Below are 14,859 nucleotides of genomic sequence, written 5' to 3' on the forward strand. Positions count from 1 at the left end.
CCAATAAAAACTGACCGCCACGAAATAGAGCAATAGTGCCAGGATGTCTCTAAACACCAACAAATCAATCAATTTTTCCACTCAATTGATAATGTACTGATTTCAAAATGTTGTTTACTGCTTTTAATTATATCCAATTAAACTCTTGTTTCTCTCTGACTTTTCTCACATGAAATGAGCTACATAATTTGAGAAGAACATATGAAAATATAACCAGAACCTGCATATTCGCTGGCATCAGAAAAAATAATTCTCTCAGGCCTTCTATGAAAATATGTAATATGAAAATAAATATAAAACTATAACATGATTTTGTCACTATGTAAATATCAAAATCTAAGTTCGTGAAAAATATTTTCATTCAAATATATAAACGAATCCCAATAAACTCTACAAGAGATAGTCATGTATAAATGCCTTGTCATAAATGAGGCCTAATGCAGGTAATATAGAAATAACTTTCCCATACACTTAAGCAACATTTCAGTAAGTAGTATGCATTTGTAGAGTACATTCTTCTAAGTTCCTATTTAAACATAGCTATTCCATATTTTGAATTAGTGTCCATATGCTTGTACTACCTTTTACAACAAAATCAGATTTTTATAAATCAGTTTTAACCTGTAGAGCTATATTCTCACAAATCAGAATTATCTGCAGCTCCCAACCAGTCATTTGAATAAACCACTATAGGAACAATCCTAGCTCTCCAATATTTTATTAAAACTCTGATCGGCTTAAGTAAAAGTGTAACCTGCCGAAGATAACCCGAACTGCAAAACTGTGAAAGTAAAAAATCTAATTTCATTTCCAAATTTCCATTAACCGACGAAAAACTTTTGAGGATAATTGTGAACATCTAAATGATTATAATCATGTACAAATTAAATTGATACTGGTATGTTTGCAATAAATAGCTCTTGATTAACACCTTCAAATGTAGATTTTGGTTTAATTCTACATATTGATTTGCATGTCTTTAATCTAGTAATTCAAGTCATTCTTTACCTGAACTTTGTACTTTGTACAGTTAACGGATTTTTACAAAAGGGGGTTCCTCCATTGATTTTTCAACAGAAGATACATGCGTAAAAGCTGACCTGTCATACTGTTAATTGATAAATGTATCGAACACGGTTCTGTTGTAAAATGATTTGATCATCAGACTTAATTTCATAATTGTTAATAAACTCAAAGTGATACTAAACCTCATTTGTTGTATTGTCTTGTGAAGTCTGCTCTTTACTGTCTCTTTGCCTGTTTCGTAGGGGCAGTGCTGACTTTTGATTGAATGAACAGAACCTTTGGCGAAATATCTTGGTTGATAACAGTAAACGCATTTTCCGGCGCTGTTCTGTGATCGCCATAAAATCCACTGTTTTGACCAATCCCACGAAAAATTCTTTGCGTTGCATTTATTTCCATGTTCTTAAGATTTGTTGCTAAGCTGGTCATACTTTCTTTAGATATTCATTTTCTAGATGCACTGGCAAGAGCAGAATGCAAAATTATCTGTTCCTTTTTTATCATCAGGCAAAGGACTATTAAGGTATTTGTTGACGGTGTTCCATTAATGTTAATTGCCGATTTTGAGAATTTTATTTCTCTTTGGTAACGTGTTTTTCTCCTCGGCTAATACCTCCAACGCATGCATGTATGACTTAGAATTAATCAGTTACGATATCTTTAAAATCTCAAAAGATCTTTCTGTGTTGAATAGCAATTGAATACGATTTCTTTCTAACACAACATCTTGGTTGTACAAAACGGCTTCGGAATAGGTCGACCAAATTGTTTTTGTTTTTTTGTTTTTTTTTGCTGTTTAAAACAGTTAAAAACGACTCTGCACCATCAGCAGTAATGATGTATTTTCCTTGTTATTGTTTTGTCTCACATCATGATGGTCAGAGCCTGTATTGGACATCATAAACGTTACAGCAACTATGTACAAATCTTAAAAACTTCGAATCGTGGTAACTGCGAGCACCTCCGATACTTTTAAATCCCAAACTTTATATAGTTCTATAACCCCACTACTAGTCAAACCACCTAAATTATTCTCCTGACTCATGCATTATAAAATGCACTGTTGTAGAACTAGTGGAACTAGTTCTTATCTATATATAAGTCATAAAAATACTCTTATTTCAAAGGAAATGAAATTTGTTATAATGTTTTCTTATTTTTCGATCGACCCCGTATTTCTCCATATTCTTATTCGTATCCGGAGTCTGGTCGAAGTCATACATTTATTGTTTCTTTCGTTTAGCAGTAAGAGCATAGACTGACTGGTCCCTTTGTAGTTATATTAGTGGGTCTGTGTTCTAGTGAAAAGCAGAATTCATATACACATCGCAATTTATGTTGAATTCATGATAATGCAAGTAGTAGTTATTATCGGACCTGTAAAACATTCATCAATCCATCAATCACTATATCACATATGTTTTTGCTCTTCCCATTTGATAATTGTTCGCTTCGGTAGTCACCGTACAGTGTCGTACTTTTATGTTGAAAATTTACACAAATATAAGAAGTTAACAACTTGGGGAGTAATAAAATTGAGAATGGAAATGGGGAATATGTTAAAGAGACAACAACATGACTTAAAGAGCATTATGAAAAGCTTAAATTTCAATGGAAGGTAATCAAAATTGCTTTCACACTAGATAAAGGAGAAAATAATCATTGTTCGTTTTTTAATCTATATCCATTATTCTATCAATTTCTTCTAACCCATGTGTTCTTTCAGTACTAAACAAATCTCCAGTGGGCAAAATTTCCCCATAACCATCTTTCCCAAAAGCAATCCAGTTAAACTGTAAATATGCTACAGAATTAGCATATCTATGCTTAACTACCTTGCCCTTAAACGAATGAAAATAGCCGTGTTTGCCGGGTGGTATATCCCAATCGGTTCTGTGCCCTCCTCCTCCACCATATGGGCCAAATTTACGGCGCATATTTGTAAAGAAAGTAATACTGTCAATAAACATACCATGCCATATGTTGATCTTAGTCACAACTTCTTCTTCGTAAAGAGTGAATTCCTTTTCGTTTACAATATCATGTCTTGCAGGTTTTGTTCCATGAACTAGATGTTTACCACTTTGGTAATGAATATGTAACCCACCTACAAGATCAATACCTTCCCATTTTACAATCCATACTCCGATTGTTAGAGGTCTGTCATTTATTTCAATCAATTCAGAATCATTAAAACAACTGACAATTCCAAATCCATATTTTTCCAAATACATTTTGGGAATGGAAGCATACTCTTGATAGCTAACTAAAGTTCTTTCGGATTTAGAATACTTTCTACTAACCTGTGTTGTCGTTCGTTGTGTTGTGCATATTCGTGCCTTAAAAGCATGAAAGACTGTATATTCATTTGTCATACTCTCTAACATATCTGATGGTATATCCGAAAAACGGATGGCGTTTAATAAGTCCTCGACTAATTTTTCGTTCTCCACATTATTAGCAGACAAATAATTACCTAATGAAGCAAGGATACATGCTTCATAATTTTCAACTGGTATTCCATGTTTGAAAACGGTCAATTTTTCATTATTCAACAAAAATTTAAAGTCTTTATGTGGTAATTTATGAAACAATCCATTTTCAACTGCAGTTTGGAAGTTCTCTGATATGCATTCTAATACTGCATCGGACAGCCTGTCAAGTGAAAATTGTTTTACGAATGAAATCAAACTAACTGCTTTAGAAATGGTAATATTAGACACAATAACGTTTTGACATCGTATTAAAAGTGTTGGAACATCACAGTCATTTTTTGTTTCTTTGAACTGGTTGTCATAGTTGCTGATAATATTTGTATCTATTGATTCCATACCACTGTCCTTAAAACAAGAGAGGAAAAAAACTAACAGTAATGCATACAGATCGTTTCTAGTTTATATAATTAATGCTATTTCATGTGTCTATTTTTTTCATCACAATGATAAGGTAGAGTTTCTAAAACCGACAAAAGCATCACTTAAAACTCGTCCTCTATTCGGTTCACTGACGGACAATTTTTTTTTTTTACCTTAACTCTATTTTACAAAAGCATATCAACTGAAAATGTTCTAACTTCGACTTAAGACTTTCTCTTCTCGTCCAAAAATGTTTTTTTTTTTTTATAAAATTATATATATTAATTATATGTCGGCGGAAACTGTACTGTTTAAGATACATATAGTTACATTTCCTTCCTTTCGTCTGTAATAAAAATAGCAAACTTGTCAACAAGTAATATTAGATATGATCTGATAATCGTCATCTGGCAATGCGATGTTAAAAGGACATATTTGATCAAAACACATTCATGAAAATTAAATTGGGTCGACGCCATTGCTGAAGGACGTTCCGTCCCCGAGGGTATCACCAATCCAGTAAAGAGTAATAATGCGCTGTCATGAAACATTAATGAGCTTATTATCTGTTAATATACAGTTCATAAAATGTTAAAATAGTTAGAAACACTAAGGTTTTTCTACCAAAGACATAGATGGCCTTAGCCAAATTTGCAACAATAATTTGGAATATTTTGGTTTTTTTTATCATGTTTAACTTCGCAATTCTTTAGCTTTTCAGCTATTTTGAGTCGAATGCCACTGAAAAGACTTATATAGACCCGAGACTCCTGGTACCATATTTGTATTATAATAGTCTCAGAGTAGACGAAACACTTGTTTCTTGTACTATGATTAGTGAACTTTGATTTACCTCTTTGTATCATTACGTTTTCTTGACTATGTCATAAGAGGGAAGGGGAGAGGGGTGGAGGTGAAAGGAAAATAAACATAAATTTACATGCTTAATACGTGTGAAAGACATTTTTGTCCGTATCAAATAATGTTCTGTAACAAGAGGTGAAAAACATCATGTGCAATGTATTTTTTTGTATTTATGGCGCGATTCTGAACATCTCACAAACGGTTTAAACTCTATGAACGTGTCGTTATTAAGGAGCAATGATTTTGTTCAGATGAAATTGTCTAGCGATATTACAGTTTAAAGACAAGATCAAAAAATTTTATAATCTTTCTGAAATTTTGTCTTTTATTGTTGTGATTTAACATAGTGTTGTAATATATTCTATGTTGTTGAATACTGCTTGAAGTTGCATTGAGCTTCATTAAAAATGTTGTTTACATGTCGAATACATAATAAACGCTCGATTTATTTCCCTGACCCCATTAAAAAGAGAATCTTGTGTTTGTAATGTTGTTATTAAAACGTTTTTCCGCGCATCAGGTTTGTATTTGATTGATTGATTGATTGATTGTTGAATATTTAACGTTCAGTTGCAGATAGTTCATACATCTTAAGGACGAGATAACTATTTGATTAAGGATTAAAAAAATGACTGAGATGCCACGATTTTAATATTTTTAATTTATTATATCCACACGTCTTTTTTATAACTATGACATATTTGTCATATTTACTGATCCAGGTTAATATATGTCAGTGTAAAACAACTTTGATACAAATAACAATAACATGCAATTACGTTTTAAACTCTGGCTTTGCAAAAGAAATCCTTGATAACAAAGTTTCTAATGGAATCGCTCAAAGATGCATTCTGTGCATTTAACTTGATAACATTCTACGGATAAATGAAAAAGTCCCATATCTGATAATTGCATTAATGATCAGATTTTCTGTCCCATACAAAAGTATCTCGATATAAATAATAGAATTATGCTAAAAAAGTAAGTTGCGTACACCTTTAACATTAGGACTTATTTGAAACTCCTTTTTAGCTCACAGGGGCCCACAGGGCCCAATGTGAGCTTATGCCATCACTTGACGTCCGTCGTCGTCCGTCGTCTGTCGTCGTCGTCGTAAACTATTTCAAGAATCTTCTCCTCTGAAACTACTTGGCCAAATACCTTCAAACTTTAACTGAATGTTCCTTAGTGTATTTAGTTTATAAATTGTATCCGAAGTTTTGATCCATCAACAAACATGGCCGCCATGGCTAAAAATAGAACATTGGGGTCAAAAGCATTTAGAACAAATCTAACATGGGGTAAACATGTTCAATAGGTCAAGATCTATCAGCCCTGAACTTTTCAGACGAATCGAACAACCCATTGTTGGGTTGCTGCCACTCAATTGGCAATTTTAAGGAAATTTTGCAGCTTTTGGTTATTATCTTGAATATTATTGAAGATAAAGATAAACTGTAAACAGCAAAAGTGTTCAGCAAAGTAAGATCTACAAAAAAAGTTTAGTATAAGGGGTCAATTGACAATATTAGTCATATAAACTTTTTTGTAGATCTAAAAAAATAGCAGTTAGAGCAAAAGTGACATGGAGTTAAAGTGATAAATAAGTCAAGATCTATCTGCTATGAAATTTTTAGACCAATTGGACCACTCATTGTAGGGTTACTGTCCGAAATAGTTTATTTTAATGAAATTTTACTGTTTTTGGTTATTATCTTTAATATCATAATAGATAGAGAAAAAATGTAATTAGCAAAAATGTTCAGCTGAGTAAGATCTATAAATAAGTCAAATGATCAAAATAGTCAATTGACTCCTTAAATAGTTATTGCCCTCGAAACGTTTATTTTTTACATTTTTTTGTGCTAGTCTATTACTTTTTCAAAAATCTTCTTCTCTGAAACTACTGGGCCAAATACTTCCAAACTTTAACTCAATGCTCCTTAGGGTATTTCTTTTATAATTTGTATCCGAAGTTTTGTTCCATCAACAAACATGGCCGCCATGGCTAAAAATAGAACATAGGGGACAAAAGCAGTTTTTGGCTTATATCTCAAAAACTACAGCAGTTAGATCAAAAGTTGAAGAGAGTTAAAGTAATAAATGGGTCATGATCTATCTGTTATGAAATTTTCAGACGAGTTCGACATCCCATTGTTGGGTTACTGTTGGAAATAGTTTATTTTTTATTAAATTTTAATGTTTTTGGTTATTTTTTTTTTACATTTTTTGTAAAAGTCTCATTACTTTTTCAAAAATCTTCTTCTCTGAAACTACTCAGCCAAATACTTCAAAACTTTAATTGAATGTTTCTTAGGGTATCTAGTTTATAGATGGTATTCGGGGATTTAATCCATTTAAAAACATGGCGGCAGTTTTTAAAAATAGAACATAGGGGTCAAATGAAGATTTTGGCTTTCATCTCAAAAACTAAAGCAGTAAGAGCAAAACTGACATAGGTGAAAGTGTTAAACAGGTTTAGATCTACCTGTCAGGTAATGTTCAGGACAATAGGACAGCTTATTGTTGGGTTACTGTCCAGAAATAGTTAATTTTTAGGAAATTTTACAGTTTTGGGTTATGTATTATCTTTAATATTATTATAGAAAGAGAGATTGTGTAAATGACAAAATTGTTCAGCAAAGTAAGATATACAAATAAGTCAAATGCCTGAAACTGAAATTACAGCCAGGTGAACGATATCAGGCTCTTGTTAACCTCTTATTTTAAATTTGTAACTTATAAATACAAATGAGAATGAATAGATGAATCTATTCAGATTTCATAATTTTTTTTTTTTTTTTTAGAAATTCACCTTTTGAAGGTAAATCCAGAAAAGCGCTTTGGGCGCATAACATTAATAACGTGTTGTTTTCATTTTTGCAGCACTGACTCGATACCTCTGCTGGTGGACTATACGTCCCCGATGGTATCATCAGCTCAGTTGCCATTACTTCGGTATGAAATGATTTGTAACAAACCTTTCTAAAATTGTCCGTTTATAAATTGTGAAATTATAAAGAACCTAAGGTTTCAACTCCCTCTGGCAAAGTTGACCTTTGATAGATTTGGTTTTTATGTTCTTTTGGCTATATAGCTCTTCAACTATTTCGTTTGTATACATCCTTGGCTTCCAAATATTCGGCTGTTAGCGTTCCTGATGAAGGTAAATCCAGAAAAACGCTTCGGAAGCATGTGATTAATAACGTGTTGTTTTCAGTTTTTAAAAATATATATAACAATAAAAAATGCAAAGATTAAAAATTTTAGATCGGATAAATTTTAAAATAAAATCTATATCGTGCAAACAATGCATGCAGCATAGAATCCCCTCCGTCATTCTTCAATGCATAAGGCCAAGATAAGTTCAGAAAGATTAATTATGTCGAGTAATGCCACTATGTTGGAAAAGAGAGGCAAAAGATACCAAAAGGATATTCAAACTCATCAGTCGAAAACAAACTGACATGGAATGACAAAAAAGCAAAAAAAGTCGAAAAGACAAACAACAGTATACGAAACACAACATAGAAAAATAACGACAGAGCAACACAAACCCAACCAAACACCGAGACCATATCAGGTGCTCCGGAATGGTCAGCTAATCCTGCTCTACATGTGACACCCGTCGTGTTACTCATGTCAATACGAATACGGTAATAAGTCTAATTCGGTAGATCACATTCGTCAATAACCAGTTTCGCGACCTAACCCAAGTTAGATTAAGTTCCGAAATTTGAGCAGGTTTATTATCTCCCGTTATGTCTGGTAGCGGTAGTTGATGATTATTATTTTTATAGACATAAATTACAAGAAAGAAATCACCACTGTCATTTCATTTTAGAAAACTGCACCGGTCTTTATTATAATATACAAATAATTTTATAATGTTGCAACAATTCCGTCAAAATCACCTTCAACGATAAAACATGTCTTTCAACCAGCTGTTCGCTGACATAACCTGTACACATCAAAACGTTTTCTCAGAAGAATCGTGTGTTTCTTTTTGAGAAGATTGGCTATTTGACTATCATTTCCCTCATTATACAGCAAACGGTGAGTAAAGCAGGCTGTAGGAGCTTTGTGTAAAATAGGTTTAAAATGTTGCTATGCGAATAACTTCCTGGATAACCAATATAATGCAATAATACAATTATCTCTATAAATAATGAAAATGAAACATCATGTATTTGCATGTATATTTCTAATAACACAGTTTAACATATTGTTTTTTTAAATGTACGAGTGTTGTTTAGAAATAACTTATAATCAGTATCGTTACAATTCTTTACTGTTGATTTTGCCTACTTTTTCATAAGAAGAGTAACTTTTCTATTACTCTCTCGTCATCGGTTTTGATTCTGGTTTTGTGGATTGGATAAGTAAAAAAAAATTGTAATTCCTCGTGTTTCACTTTTTTCCACTAAAAATAAAACTAAAGGTTGCATAAGTACAGATGTAAATGAGGTTTAATAATTGACTTCCAACCCAAAAATGCATCTTCAATATTTTTAACTAATTTTGATGAAATGTAACCAAACTGACTGCTAATAGCAAGGTAACATTTCTAAGTTCCGCTTTTATAAATGTTTTTCATTTCTTATCTAATTCGTAGCTAATGCTGCTTTAAAGGCTATCAATTAAAACCCGTTGTATTATCTTTAAATATTGTTTTTATCGGTACTAACATTGATTTTGTTTTGGCTATCATGTATGAAAGCGTATGATCCTACATTTTGTCAGTATATGTACCTTTACTTTTACATTGCAAGAGATCATGAGTTTCTAAGACTGTTTATGAAGTTTTTACACTAAATCCGTCGGGTGTCAATCAGGACGATTGACACTTTAATCTGGGAGAACATTATTTATGTATTCTTCACCATCCTTTCCACTAATAATCAATTCCTCGAGTTTATGAATATCATCATATTCTAGTGTTGGTAATATAGTATTTGAACCATCAAAAGAAAAGTTTTCGGCAAAATAATCGTTAAAATAATTAGCTTTATCAATATCACTTTTTATAAATTGATTATTGAAAATATCTTTATTTACATACACATTAATAATCATTGCCCATTTTATCTTAAGGATATTAAGCAATCCCTTGTATCTGAATCTACCAGCTGAAAGATTTGGATTTTCGAGTATTTTGGCCTCGGGCATCACGAAAGACATTTATTGTCGAACTGCGCATCTGGTGCAGTAAAATTGGTACCGTTACTGTTAGTACTACAATCTGCGTAATACCCAAACTTATACAGTTCCAATAACTCAAATAATTCTGTATCAACAGGGTTTGATGGATATAAATTTTATTGACTTTTCCAGGTTTGGATGACTTTTGTTAAATGAGGAAACTATTTAAATAAAACATATATCATAATTACTGTTTTCACCAGATATTTTCAATGTTTCAACTTATACAGTATATATTTTGGAAAATATTGACAAAAAAAATCTTCATTTGCATTACATTTGATAAATTTTTCGTTTTCCTGTTTACAAAGATTTCATGATAAAAATCTTAGTTTTGTTTTACTTACAATAGTAATCCTGGTCATGAAATTTAGTCAGTTTCCGTAAACAATCATGTTGATTTAGGTTCAAAATAGAAGTACACAATGATGTACATGATTCGACAAATTTTCCGGTTTCCTATTTTCGGAGAATTTTAATTTCTGGTTATGTAATTTAGTCATTTTCCTTATTCTATCATGTTTGTAATTTTAAATAAAGTTATTATAGTGTAATAAAAGATGGTATTTCATTAATAACATATATAATTAAATTCACAGTTTTCAGTGATTTTATTTTTATTAACAAAAATAAGGATTTTAAACAAGACTCATTAATTTCAACCACTATCGACTTGGTAGAATTTTAGTATATCAAATCTAATAGCATCCTAGACACAAAAAACACTCAAGTAGTTGCGTTTTTATTGATGTTTAAGCTTTTTCTACATAGATGGACTGGACTGTTAGTCGTCATCAGCCAAAGATTTGAAAAAATAAATGTTTCTCGATATAAACACGAAAACGAAATACTTTAACAAGAAGAATTACTCGTTATTAGATTTTCCTATTTACAAAACATATTATAAGGTATTTTAAATTTCTGGTCTCGATTGTTGCACTTTTGCACATATAATATATGTGTACATTGTGCCGAAGGAATTGTTATATTTTTCCTAAGGACAGGTTCATTGACACAGACGGATTTCGTGAGAGTTCAGCAAGTCGGGTACACTACCTCATTAAGGTATGCATAATTTAGCATATCAATGTTCCCGCCATTATTACAGTTTGTTTATATAATACTCAAATTATAGGTGTCTTCAACCTATGCTAAGATTTGATAAATATATATTCAACCTATATTACACTTGTTAAGGTTCCACTAAAGTCAAAATATAGGACACTTCATAAACATCTAAACTTTGCCTGTATTTTTCAACCTATAATGAGTAAAGTCCTAAACTATGAGAACATATGTTCATTTAAACATACTTAACATATACACACTGTGTAAATTGTAAATAAACTTGAAATTGTTATGTTGTGGCCAAACCGGTTCTTGGGGTGAACACTAAATTTTCTAAAAAATCTGGATGCTTGCGAGACGACTTAATTTGTTTAAAATTGGTATGGACGTATACTGTTATTTCTAATGCAGAGCAAGCTCATGTTGATTTTTCAGAAAATGTATTGATTTTCGAGTTTCAGTTAATTTCATGTATCTAGGTGAACAAATATCGAAGGTGCAATACAGAAATTGGACAAATATGCCATTAAAACATATGTATGTTACAAATCAACATGAGCTTGCCCTGCATTACATGTAACAGTATTCGTCCATACCAATTTTAAGCAAATTAAGTCGTCTCGCAGGCCTTCAGATTTTTTTGAAAATTTAGTGTTCACCCCAAGAACCAGTTTGGCCACAGCATAACAATTTCAAGTTTATTTACAATTTACACAGTGTGTATATGTTAAGTATGTTTAAATGAACATATGTTCTCATAGTTTAGGACTTTACTCATTATAGGTTGAAAAATACAGGCACAGTTTACATGTTTATGAAGTGTCCTATAATTTGACTTAAGTGGAACCTTAAAAATTGATAAGACTAATCAATTATTTTTTTTTATAACACATTATCTGTTACAAATTATTCAACCTATGCCAACATTTTTTCATACATTTTTATACCTAAATTTGAAATTTCAACCTATGCCAACATTTGATAAATTTATATTTATTCATCTTCTGCCTACAAACAAAATACAATAGGTGTTGCTATAACAATCATTAATTAATAATAGGTAAAATACAGTCAGTATTTTAAAGATTAATAAAAAAAAAAATAAGTATTTGCAAAATTGTGTTCTAGTAAAAATGAATTTAATTAAAAAAACAAAACAAAAACAAAGATTATAAAATAAAATACTTGATACTTGCAAAATTTTGATGAAGTAAATACTAAATTAATAATAAACAAATGGACAAAAGTTATAAAACAGAAAACGTAATACTTGTGGAAAAAGATAAACTTAAAAAGCTATTTTATTTGTGAACTTTGATGATAACTTTTGTTAATTATTTTGTTATACTTGATATGAAACATACAATAAACATGCAACACTATATACTAACATAACAAACTTTAACACAAAATAAATCAATTTAAATCAAATCATTTTTGAAATATGAAATTTAAAATGACTATCAAATAAAATTATCTTTTTCTTAACATATATAGACGGTGGCTTTCCAGTGGGGAAAGTGTGGCCTTTATTTACTTAGTTTTACTTGAGACAAAGTACTTAGTGTTTCTTTTTATTTATTAACTTCAGTTGTGATTTTATTGATAAATTTTCTGTCGCTAATTTGTAATTCGGAAATCCATTATTCACAAGTAAGAATGGCAAATGCACAGTTAGATATTCAGTTTATTACCAATGGCTTACGCATTACTTCCTGATAAAAGCCTTCTACACAGGGTTCCTGACACTACTGAAACAAGCATGCCAACGCTTTGATCTAAAACTACAACCACCTACTATCTTTTTGATTGTGAAGTTGTAGTACGTAACGCAGCTTATGAAGTATTTCCTGGTATTACTGGCAAAGGTTGCTTTTTTCATTATACTAAATGTATATGGAGAAAGGCACATGACACTGGTCTTCAAGCCCATAAGAACAACAATTACATCAACAGATTGGTTATACATGCAGCATTGCTCCCACTGTATCAATGTAGCATTAGAGAATGTTTGGTCGAATGCATTAGAAGAAACAGAAGAAACTAACACTGACATGAATACTTTAGAGTTACTTTACCGACTATGTCACTTGGTTGAGTGTAACTGACACCTCTGGAATCATCACTAAATAGTAGGCCCCAGAATAAACAATCACTTAGGGGGTGGCTTTATAAACTAAATAATCATGTATAGCATCCACACCCAAACCTCTTCAACTAGATAAAACGACTGAAGAAACAGAAAGCAGCTATTGCGTTAAGAATAGTCCAGTACTCAGCAGAAGACAAACGTCGTCAACGCAAAAGAAAGTACATTGAAAATGACAACAGGCTAGCTGTCCTAAACCAAAGACTCCAGGATAAGAACATGACACCAGTTAAGTAGACAGATGCAGCATTATATCTTCTACATATTAGTTAGTGTATGGCATTTGAGACAATCATAGTGAACATTAAAACTTGATATTTTACACAAGTCAGTTTTTATGAAATATGTGTTTCAGTAGTGCTGTAGTCATGATAGCTAGTATGTCAATGTTTCTGAAGGAATCTATTTGAAATATCAGTTAATATTTTGATCATATGTTGTATATTGTTCATGGGAATGACACTGGTATATCTTCAAAATGAATAGATGATTATTCCATTAATAGAATTATAGAAACCTTTATATTCCATTCTTTTATTATATAAATTTTATTTTAATTCCCAATGAATTAGAGATCCTCAACACATACAATTACCTACATTTTTACTATTACATGTAACAAAAAACGTATTGAGTTCCCTTAAACACTAAGTTTAAACTAGTTGTAAATTGGTTAGCCCTAATCAATTTATGTTTTATAACACTTAATCTGTTACAAATTATTCAAACTATGGCACAGATGAACACAAAGTCGAATGCTGAAGCCGGTGAACAATATTTTTCTTAAATCTGAACATGCAAATTGAAAATTGTGCTATATACATTGTTGTACATTACATGTACGTGTATTACATAAGTTGATAAAAAATGAACATTAGATTCCGACATGCAATACAAAATTTCACTTTTAAACCAAATTGTACGTATTCACAAGTGATAGTAAACTCGTAGTAGCTCACAAAGCATTTTGGTTTATTATATCGATTGGCCAATTTCTTAAGGGCATGTGTACATTTTGTATTTTTGAAATTTCGGAATTTTATCATTTGACATGAGGCCAGAAGAATGGGCAAACGTGTAGTTAGGTGTGCAGTAAATGGTGACGTCTTCTTATATATTTCAATTCATAAGTCACATTAATTGATTCATTGTTTCCTTAACGACCTGTTACAAATAGTTCATGTTCATTAAGAACAAGAACAATCAACAATAAATGTCATATCATTAACAGCATCTGCATCAGTGGGTCTACTAGGATGAAGTGGAGGGGAGATATTTAGACTGCCAATGAAAAACTGAAGGAACCTAGAATTGGGGGATGAATTTTTCCTTGCAACGGGTCACCCTCAAAGCGTTTTTTTTTTAAATATAGCGATCTTGACACTTTTTATACTCAAGCATCGGAATTTAACGTCCCCATCCTGCCTGGACATGGCTGCGTATTTAAACTTTCTGTTTAAATATTTGAGATATTAGGATCAGAATAATGGGCGAGAATGTATTTTGAGTCATCAATCAACTATTGAAATATTGCCAAGTATTTCTGTTCGAAATTGATACTTGAATCATATTTACAGCCGGTCTAGTAGTAATCGTTTTTCACTGAGGCGGACATTCATGTCATTCTGGGATAATTGTTCTTTTCAGAAAAAAAACATTATAGTGTCCCAAATACGTTTAGGTTTAACTTTTGAG

At 31.5% G+C, this 14,859-nt stretch overlaps 1 protein-coding gene across 2 annotated transcripts in view; it reads right to left on the reverse strand.

Annotated features, from left to right (window-relative positions):
* The window catches only part of LOC127723890 (uncharacterized), a 31,622-nt gene that overhangs the window by 1,429 nt on the left and 15,334 nt on the right, over window positions 1–14,859 (reverse strand). Inside the window, exon 2 of one of the 2 annotated variants that reach the window (XM_052230617.1) lies at window positions 1,209–3,866. In XM_052230617.1, coding sequence (XP_052086577.1) covers window positions 2,700–3,857 — 1,158 coding nt within the window. In that variant the 5' untranslated portion in view covers window positions 3,858–3,866 and the 3' untranslated portion in view covers window positions 1,209–2,699. Of the gene's footprint in view, window positions 1–1,208; window positions 4,179–14,859 lie in introns of those variants that run through there. The other variant, XM_052230609.1, reaches the window with a different exon arrangement.

The sequence above is a fragment of the Mytilus californianus genome, unplaced genomic scaffold, assembly GCF_021869535.1.
Source record: "Mytilus californianus isolate M0D057914Y unplaced genomic scaffold, xbMytCali1.0.p SCAF_1, whole genome shotgun sequence".
Lineage (NCBI taxonomy): Eukaryota > Metazoa > Mollusca > Bivalvia > Mytilida > Mytilidae > Mytilus > Mytilus californianus.